This window comes from Diaporthe batatas, assembly GCF_019321695.1.
Source record: "Diaporthe batatas strain CRI 302-4 chromosome Unknown Contig00017, whole genome shotgun sequence".
Lineage (NCBI taxonomy): Eukaryota > Fungi > Ascomycota > Sordariomycetes > Diaporthales > Diaporthaceae > Diaporthe > Diaporthe batatas.
In genome coordinates, this window is record NW_025408564.1 from 927,219 (window position 1) to 936,683 (window position 9,465).

At 50.2% G+C, this 9,465-nt stretch overlaps 3 protein-coding genes across 3 annotated transcripts; 2 read left to right on the forward strand and 1 right to left on the reverse strand.

Annotated features, from left to right (window-relative positions):
* Positions 1-1,359: 1,359 nt before the first annotated feature.
* Positions 1,360-4,830, reverse strand: KVR01_011979 (uncharacterized protein). The gene is made up of 2 exons (XM_044788714.1): positions 2,225-4,830; positions 1,360-2,165 (listed from the first exon to the last, which is right to left on the reverse strand). The coding sequence occupies exons 1-2, from the start codon at positions 4,620-4,622 to the stop codon at positions 1,567-1,569; spliced, it is 2,997 nt and encodes a 998-aa protein (XP_044639060.1). The 5' UTR covers positions 4,623-4,830; the 3' UTR covers positions 1,360-1,566.
* A 324-nt stretch (positions 4,831-5,154) lies between these two features.
* Positions 5,155-7,564, forward strand: KVR01_012028 (uncharacterized protein). Its single transcript, XM_044794043.1, has 4 exons — positions 5,155-5,748; positions 5,822-6,026; positions 6,082-6,453; positions 6,524-7,564. Exons 1-4 carry the CDS (start codon positions 5,296-5,298, stop codon positions 7,369-7,371), a joined length of 1,878 nt encoding a protein of 625 aa, XP_044639109.1. The 5' UTR covers positions 5,155-5,295; the 3' UTR covers positions 7,372-7,564.
* A 467-nt stretch (positions 7,565-8,031) lies between these two features.
* Positions 8,032-9,465, forward strand: KVR01_011826 (uncharacterized protein; the record flags this gene model as incomplete). Its single annotated transcript, XM_044787256.1, has 1 exon — positions 8,032-9,465. The coding sequence occupies exon 1, from the start codon at positions 8,050-8,052 to the stop codon at positions 9,463-9,465; it is 1,416 nt and encodes a 471-aa protein (XP_044638907.1). The 5' UTR covers positions 8,032-8,049.

Genomic DNA, 9,465 nt, shown 5'->3' on the forward strand with positions numbered 1-9,465 from the left:
TAAAGGTAGATTTAAATAGTTATATAATAACTATATTAATAAAGAAGAGTTAGCTTATTAAGTCTTATATTATAGAACTCTTCTTTTTATAGGGGCTATTTTAAAAGATTATTTTAATCTTACTATATAACTACTTTATTAACTTTTTAATATAATATTATTAAAAGTAATACCTTCTAACTTTCTTTATTTATATAATATAAGGCTTAACTATATACCTATATATTATATTCTCTTTTTATTATTATTAATATTATATTTTTTTAGATATTAAGTCTTAAATATTTACTATTATATAAAGGTACTATATATATTTTATATATATGGGGATTGAAAATAAAACCACCTTGCCTCCCATCCGGAGCACAATTATAGCAACACAACTTGCAGCTTTCTCTTCAGCCGGCCCCTGCTTGCCGCTGCCCCTGCATGGACAAGATGACCTACCTTAGAAAGGGCTTTCTTATCCACGTGCTCAGTCTCCTTATCCCGTTGTTGGCATCGCATTTTTTTAAACACTGGGTGGTTGAGTTTTTACCACTGTGTGAAGCTACCGTACGCCTTCGTGATGCATACGGATCAACTGGTTTCGCTTCTATTCCGTATACATCCGACGACATACATGGTGCCTTCACACAGTGGTAAAGACCGTATAGGGATTACGAAAGAAACTACAACCACTCAATGAATACATCAATCCACGGCGTTGACGCCGAAGGCCGTGCCAAGGACTCCGGGTTGCTTGCGCTCGACACACTGATTGGTGCAATTAACCGAGAAACGGCCCTCAACAAACACGCTGATGTGAGTTCTCCTCGTAAGTATCACTGGTCCTTGGTGATCAGGAACCCGTTTCATGATTTTAAGCTCAGCTATGAGTTGCACCTGTACCACTGGCCGGGCATACCATTCGCTTCGTCCTCGGCAGACCCACGCCAGCACAAGTATCGTCCGGCTTCCTACGTTGGTCAGTCCCACGCTGTACAGCTGTGCATCTCATTGATGGACAAAATATGCAGTTTGTCCAAGAACATCATGTAGGTATCCAAGTCCCTGGCACCCCACAACGCGCAGCTATATCCACCCACCGCCAAGGCCCGCCGCCAGCGAGTCACCTCCACTCGCTTCAGGCGTGCCAGCGATATGGAGGTACAAGCGCAATATCTAGTGCCTCTTCCATAAACACAGGGTCAGACACATCAGGCCTACCCCTCGTCCGGGGGAAAGGCTCTAAACATGCGCTAAAAGGTTGAGGTGGCGTGGACATCAATGGAGCCAGGACGTGATAATTCCCGAGGTCTACATTAAGGATGCCTTTTGAGCCTTGTAACAACGCCAACGCATAGATTTGATATGGTGCAAAAGGCAGACAATGAATCGAATACTTAAGTTACCGATCGTGGAGCTGCGTATGGAGGCAATGCAATACATATGAACCATCTCTATTGCCCTCGTGAATGCGACTATCATCAAATAAAAGCAGACCAACTCCATGTTGTCGGAATACGTTCCAAGTGAAGTGAAAGCGGCCGTCATTGCTACCCAATTCTGTCCATGTGTCCTCAATCAATTCTTGAACCGCGCGGGTGTGGGAGGCCGTGGCTGAGATGGCTTTTCCCTCTCCTCTCTTTCAAAGGCGACGCGATCGTCTGACCTGCCAGAGTGAACCGATTGTCTGTACTGGTCATACAGAAGGGTAGTGCGGGCGACGAGCTCAAACTGACTTCTGCCCAACTGTTTCTGTTTCTTCCTTGTGGGTTCTGCCAAGTCCTCCAAATCCTCGTTTTCGCCGTCCTCTTCACTGTCGTAGTGTGCTAGGGAAGACGCGATCAGGAACGCGTTCCTGATCTGTCTTCCGTTCCACCTTCCAAGGTTGGTCCCGGAGCCTTCATTGTTGCCCCCCCGATCGTAATGCTCTTTAGCAAATTCGAGGATCTCTTTTGGGAGAACGAGGATTTGATCGTCAGGGTCAGGATTTCTCTGTCTCTCGATGTCCCTGAGGCGTTGAATGTGTTGCTTGAAGATTGCCACTGTCTGATCCTTGGTAAGATGGTCATAATGTAAACTCAAGTGTACTCGTGATTTCACAGCCTCATCCAAAACCCCTGCTCGATTGGTTGTTAGGAACATAATCCCGTTGTAATACTCCAGGACCCTAAGAAATGCTTGGGTGACTATTAGCGTATGTTAACATCGACTGTCATGGAACCCTAGCAAGTCTTACCTGATACCAATGCATTGCGCTTCAGGTCGTGCCTTTCCCTTCGTGTGATAAAGACGTCGGCCTCGTCAAGTAGCAAAATGCAGCCCCAGTGATGTGCCAATCGGAAAATTTCACTCAACGACTTTTCCAAAGACTCGGCTGTGTACCCAAGATCCCCACATGTGATTGGGAATAGAGGCTTTCTCCACTTAAGCGCGACGGCTTCTGCCGTCGCCGTCTTCCCAACCCCTGGGACTCCATGAAGGAGAATGATAACACCTTTTCCCTTGCCTCGAATCAAATCTTGCGTTCCAATCTCGGTGTTTGTTCTCTTTTCCGTCTCAACCTTGTCGAAATGCGACTTGACAAGCGCAAGGATGAGCCGCTTGTAATCTTGGTTGATTTCGAGCTTCTCAAACGTTTTGTCATGAACGTGAACATCCGAATTGCGAACAAAACGAATATCCAGAGGGAAAAATCGGCGCTCGATGACCGCGTACGCAAAAATCCGTCTCGGAAGTAACGCGAGGAACTTTCCAGTGGGAGCAGGTCTCGTGCTTGGCATGAATAGACCCAACTCATCTTCAATTATGAACGTTATGGCTTCGTTCTTCTCGGTGGAGTCTCGTATCATCCTTGCGCTTCTATACCGCCGGGGTTTTATCTCACCCTCGTTACCACGATCCACCTGGATCGGGGGTGAGGGTCCGTTGACCATGATGGTAGTTAATTGATACCTATACCAGTCTGAACCCTGGCTGGGGGGTGCTGTTCTATAAAATGGAGCCTTCCAATCAGGAATTGCATGAAAGGTTTCTTGGAAGTCCACGAGGATTTCGCTCTCGATGTGCTCTGGGCTTGACAACCTTTTTCCTGGGGAAGCCGTCTGAACATGTTCAACAGGTTGTCCAAGTGGGTTCACGGTTTGCGTCCAGCCGCTGTAGAAGCCGGAACGTCGCTCCATCAGGCTGACGAAATTCTGTCCATCTGAGATGGCTTCCGCCATGATTCTCTCGTCTTCTAAGTATGATACTGGGTATGCTACCAGCTCTGTGACCTTTTTCTTGCCCGGAAACGGAGCAATAGTAGAGATAAAAAAGGGTACTGGAGCGTAGGATGTTCCGTCATGATCGATGAAGTGGGTCAATAAAGCCCAGCTTTGCGGAAACCCACCTTGAGGATTGAACCCAAATGGGACAGTAGGCGATATGTTGGTGACTCGGGTCTGAATGACACGGAAAATGGTTTGTGTCAATGCAGATGACTTCCACATGGGTCGAGCAGTTGCGTCCGGTGAAAGGTAGATAAAGTCTCCAGGTTTAAACAGGTACCATAGATCTTCATACCGGATCGTTTTGGGTAGAGTGGACGACGGCCCCCTGTACCGTCGTGAATCGGGCATGATTCGAGACTCCATAAAGTCCACAAAACATGTCAGCTCGTCAAGAGCATTGTCCTTATTGATTAGGGCAAGGACACGACTGTCCACTTTATTCTTCCACATCTTGTCCAAGTCCAAGTCAAGGTTGCTTATCCCCTGATTGAAATTCTTAGATTTCATGCTGGCTGAATGGTTCTTCATCTTCTCGTGCATGGATATGAGCACCTGAAATGGTCGAGGGAACTCAACGGGGTGGAACCCGAAACCAGGGTCGGTAGTCGCATGGCCAAGGTGTTTCAGCGTTGCCAACACGACACGTGAGTTGATTCTTATCATTCGAATCCATTTTGTTTCACTGTGCTCCGAGCTCGGTTCTTCGTCTGGGTCCGGTACATGATCTGGCTCCCCAGTATCGATCATACCGGTTCTTCCTGTGGTAAAAGTTTCATTGAGCTGCGGGTTGTCTTTGTCGGGCGAATCGACCTCAATCAAGATATCGATACAATGTGACGTGTTGCTGTCACCATTTGAGGACGTCTGGAACTGCTCGTCATTGCACTCCCTGACGTCATTTATGATTTCTGGCCGCGTGTTGGTGACTTCATCACCATTCTCTGAGTCTTTTGTCTCTTCAAGCCCTTGCCGGTATCTTCGACGTCGCCGAGCATTCGACTTCAGTTTGGACCATGAAAACCGTGGCCTTCCGCGGTGCTCACTGTCGTTTGCGCAGTCTTCGGAGGAATTCCCTTCCGATTCCGAGAGACCGAGCAAGTCCTGTACAGTTGTTGACAACTCATCTACTCCATAGCTGATTTCGCGCAGGGAGTTTTGGACCTCCCTGAGAACCGCTCCATCATGGATGGCACTGACTATGTCGGCATCTTGACTAGTAGTCGTGTCGATGATTGATTGGGGGGCGCTAGGCGTCTCCTCAGGTTCCTGCGGAGTACTGCCTGCTGTCGTGTTCTCCGGATCCACGGTGGATTCCGAAACCGCAGACTGAGTTTGCGTAGAACTGGACACCATATTTGGCGCCATGATGGTTGAGCAATGTTATTTTGATCAGCCCCTTCAGACTAGGCAGATACAGAGGCCACAGCTAGAAAGAAAGACTTTGATGGGTCGTCAAGCTTCAGGACTTGAACTTTCGGTTGTTTTGGTGTATTGTTATGGAAGGAGCAAAAGTCATGACTGAATCTCAGGCAAGGCAAACCACGGTTGTCAGGTGCAGAGACGGTCGATAAACGCACGACTTTTCTGTCCCACAAAGGTGAGGGGTTTTTTCTCACCGGTGCTGCAGCCTGCTGGCAAGCCATGCAGTGTATGACTATTGCGATCTTTATGTGTGTTGTGGTTGGCTTGATAAACAGATCGTCCTGCAGTCAGACAATGGTTGCCGTAACGGGTGTTCACACACCTGCAGTGTTGCAGGGGTGGCGTAACAATGCACGAAGCCGATTAGAGAGGGACGACTAGAATGCGCTTGTGAGACGCCACGTAGGTCAATCAGTCTAGCTATTGATGACCTGTATGAACTTGAGATGTTTCCAAGATCAACTACCTAGGTAGTGTCCACGCACACCGTCAACAAGTTCCGAAGGCCGAATCTGCTGACACTCAATTCCATCAATACCTTGGTCAATCATCACACAGGACCAGGACGGAATGGATGACCTTGTTCCCAATCCCAAGGCGCTAACGGATGTTATGAATGAAGCTCGTGAACTCGAGCTCTTCGAAAGGTTCAAGAGTACATCGGCAAGCCATTTGCATCCAGGTTTCGGGCGGAGGACTCTCTACGATGATCAACGAGCCGCTTTCACGCCGCTGCCGTCGACGTCAGTACAGCCCCCGTTGGCAGGAACACTCAGAAGCTGCTAATAACTATGCCAGGGTTCTGAGCACAATATTGTCCGAGGCGATGCGACAAAATGACCTTGCTTCTGACATAACTTGCGATCCAAGGGAGTGTGGCTGGGAAGATGTGATAGACTGTATCGCTAAGGCCAAGGCAACCTACGACGAAAAAGGCAAAAGCAGCAAGGTTAGGAGCTGGTTGAGGAATCCGGGTGCAATCGCAGATATCCTTCATTCCCTCACAGGCATGATACCTGACGAAAAGGGATTGAGCGTACTGCGCCAGGGATTGGTCATTATTTTCCAGGTAACCCCATCAGCTCTGGGCCACGTCCATGTCACAGGTATCCTGCTGTTCATAACTAATGGCGACTGTCCAGGCATGGCAAACGCGAATCAAAAATAAGGAAGAAATCCTCCGGCAACTTGAGGATCTTCCACTACTTCTTTCGGGCGCCACCGAAACGTGGAAACTGTACCCGCGCGATGAGAAATTGAGCAAGGCGGCTCAAATGGTCTACGAGACTGTAGTGGGCTCCCTCAGCGAGCTAATCAGTATCTTGCTCCGGACGCAAAGGGGCTCATGTAAGGTGGTTTCTTGCACCGGTTTATGTGACTCACTGATGAACCAGGGATCTAGTCATCTCGAAAAACATAAATCGCATTCCTGCCGTCGAGTCACAACGAATAGATGAGATATCCAAAACAGTCACAGGAGCCAAAACAGCATTGGCAGCTTGTGTCAGCAGACTTGAGCCTGAAAGACTTGCTAAGATATACGACACGTCCACCAGCACCCTGTTGGAAACTCAGTCAATTCGTCAAACCATGTCAACACACCACAATGACATGATGCGCGCGATAGCAGAGATTGTCGCTCTTCAACGGGAGCCACGAGTTTCAGATGACAACACCATTAAAACGACGGTCAAAGAATGTCTCCAAGAATTTCTGGCAGCCCAGATGCAGACAGGTCTCTATCGATTGATTCAAGAAAATGAATATATGCAAAGTAAGCATTTTTGCCCCCTCTTAACTTACCAATATAGCTCAGGCCACAGAATTCTGAACAGCGACGTTAGGGCTTGGCTACCAGGCGAATATGAATACCACCTGGTCCGAGAATGCGGTCAAGAGGACAATGAGCAAGGAACATCTCATTCAGCATCTAAAGTTGACTGAAATCGACTCTGTTGCCGAAGATATCGACAGAATCCGCCAGCAAGAGAGCAACGTAGAATCAGAGGGACGCGAACTGGCTCGAAGGATCATGAGCATGGAACAATTCACAGAATGGATAACGAAAGATGAGTCGAAGCTGCTCATGCTCGACGGCCACTGCAAGAATCTCGGAAACGGCAAAACGAGTCCACTGTCCGTGTTATGCGCGTCGCTCGCCTCTACTCTTGCCCAGGCCCAGTCGCTCGTCATCTTGCAGTATTATTGTGGTCACCATGCCTTGAATACAGACCACCTGCCGAGTGGGCCCTTGGGTCTGATTCAGAGTCTACTTGCACAGCTGCTGTCCAAGCCAGATGACATTCTCCCCAAGATGCTGCAAATTGACAAAGAGCTCTACGAGCGAGCCCTACCAGATGATATCGACAGTCTTTGCGAGATATTCGGGGCGGTCTTCACCCAGATCGAGCGCAACAAGATCACAATATGCATAATTGACGAGATCGCCGAGTTCGAAGGCGCATTTGGTGGATGGGACAAAAGCATGAGCTTGGTAGCCTTCCAGCTGAGATGGATGGTACATAAGTTTCAAGGACCGCAGAGGCTCAAAGTGCTAATGACGAGCGCTAATAAGTCAACTGCGGTGTCCGACCTTCTTGAGGAGGATGACAAGATGTCCTTTAGGGGCAGTGGGCTTCCTAATCACTCGCCTCGGCGCCTGATAACGGGTGACATCCTTTCCCTTCCCTGATTTTCCAAGCAATATCAGTTCCAGAGAGCTTCTCTTTGTTGGATGATCACCGGGGCAGATGGACATGGGCTTTCACGACGAAATGATTGTTTGATTGAAACTTGGACGGTGGTCTTAATTCCTGAGATGCAAATTAACAGTTGAAACTGATACAACGTCCCTTTGTGTAATGAGATCAAGTTGATATGATGCATATCATTATGTTTGAGGTATGCCCGGGAGTAAATCGACGCAAAGACCCATTTAACCAGATACGGCAGATTGATCATCTTTGGCCTTGCGATATATCAGATGCGCCTGCGCATAGAGATGCCTCGGATGGATTCCCGTCATGTGGCCAGCACCCATTCCGAAAAATACGTCGAACAACCAACTCCCTCGGGGTTCCTTCAATGTTCGCTTCCAACTTGCCACACATGTTCGGTCTCGGGGCCGCGTCGGCTCCGTCGGCTCCGTCGTCTCCAACCCCTCCCTCCCGCAAGTAGGCTATATGCCCGCCATCTTAGATTCAGGCTAATCCTAGTCTAATATCATGCACAGCATGGCTGCTGCCGGGTACTATTAGTAAATACCGTTGACTTTTGATGTTGGACTGGAGGGTCTCTCGACTGTGAACCTCCGCTAAAGACAACAATCGAGTTACACAGGCAGTTTCTGTCCCGAAATACGAATAACAACATGGCTTCAGAACAAGCAATAAAACCACTTGCCCAGCAAAATGGGAATGCAGACTCTCCCACCAAGGCGCTGGCGCACTTCGCATCAGCCTTGAGCCCCACATCCCTTCCTGACGAGGTCACAGACACCCTCAAGAAACTGGTCCTCGACTACATCGGCGTGACCGTGGGAGGCGTGAGCTACGCCGACTCAACGCCGGCCTTCCTCGCCGCGTTGAAGAAGCTGAGCGCCGGCGAGACCGGAAAGTCAACAGTATTCGGCAGCGGCTCCACATTCACCCAGTCAACCGCCTCGCTCCTGAACGGCGCCTTCGCCCACTCCCTCGACTTCGACGACACCTATGCCCCGGGGACCCTCCACATAGGCGTGACGGTCATCCCGGCCGCCCTCGCCGAGGCAGAGAACATGGCCGACCTCCAGCCGGGCCGCCTGCTCGCCGCCCTCGCGGCCGGGTACGAGACCGTCTGCAGGATCTCCAAGGCCAACGGCATGGGCGGCTACGCCAAGGGGTTCCACAACACGTCGACGTGCGGGATATTCGGCGCCGTGGCCGCGCTCTGCAACCTCCGGGGCCTGTCCGCCGAGACCGCCGAGAACGCGTTCGGCCTGGCGCTTTCAAAGGCCGGCGGGAGCATGCAGTACCTTGAGAACGGGGCGTGGAACAAGCGGCTGCATGCCGGCTTTGCGGCCTCGGATGCGCTCGTCTGCGTCAACCTGGCTGAGGCTGGGGTGGTCGGGGCCGCCAAGGCCATTGAGGGTAAGGATGGATTCCTGAACTCGTTCGCTGAGGGAGCGGACGTGAATGCCCTTGCTGTCCATGACCTGGGTAGCAGGTGGGAGCTTGTTGATACTGCTATCAAGCCGTTCCCCGCTTGTCGGATGACGCACGGGCAGATCGAGATGGCGGCGGAGTTCGGGCGTGCTGCGAGAGAGCAAGGCAAGGAGGTCGCGAGGATCGTTGTCGGCCTGCCTAAACCGTGCTGGGGAATCGTCGGGGAGCCGACCCCCAACAAGATACTCCCACAGACTGTTGTCGACGCTCAGTTCAGCACCTACTTCCAGACTGCATCTGCATATCTATATGGCTCTGGTCTGGGGTGGGGGGTGTACGAGAAGATGACTGATCCCGCAGTCAAGGAGCTGAGCAAGAAAATCGTTGCCGAGGTGGACGAGTCATTGAAGTCATTTGGGAGCACGGTGAAGATCGAATGGACGGATAGCACGCAAGTCAGCAAAGCATGCCCGCTTCCACTTTGGGAGAAGGAGAGGCCCGTCGACTGGGAGGGCGTGAAGGAGAAGTTCCAGACGCTCTACGTCCCTGACCACAGCCAAGATGCGGCTGACGAGATTGCGGCTCTTGTGGGAAGGTTGGAAGATATGGATGTCAGGAAGTTGATGCAGATACTGAGTCGATGA

Excerpts from the sequence above, each read along its gene's own strand:
- KVR01_011979 (XM_044788714.1), bottom strand. The coding sequence starts at position 4,622 with ATGGCGCCAAATATGGTGTCCAGTTCTACGCAAACTCAGTCTGCGGTT. Across the intron at positions 2,166-2,224 it reads GCGCAATGCATTGGTATCAG|CATTTCTTAGGGTCCTGGAG; the intron begins GTAAGACTTGCT and ends TAGTCACCCAAG.
- KVR01_012028 (XM_044794043.1), top strand. The coding sequence starts at position 5,296 with ATGAAGCTCGTGAACTCGAGCTCTTCGAAAGGTTCAAGAGTACATCGG. Across the intron at positions 5,749-5,821 it reads GATTGGTCATTATTTTCCAG|GCATGGCAAACGCGAATCAA; the intron begins GTAACCCCATCA and ends GCGACTGTCCAG. Across the intron at positions 6,454-6,523 it reads AGAAAATGAATATATGCAAA|GGCTTGGCTACCAGGCGAAT; the intron begins GTAAGCATTTTT and ends CAGCGACGTTAG.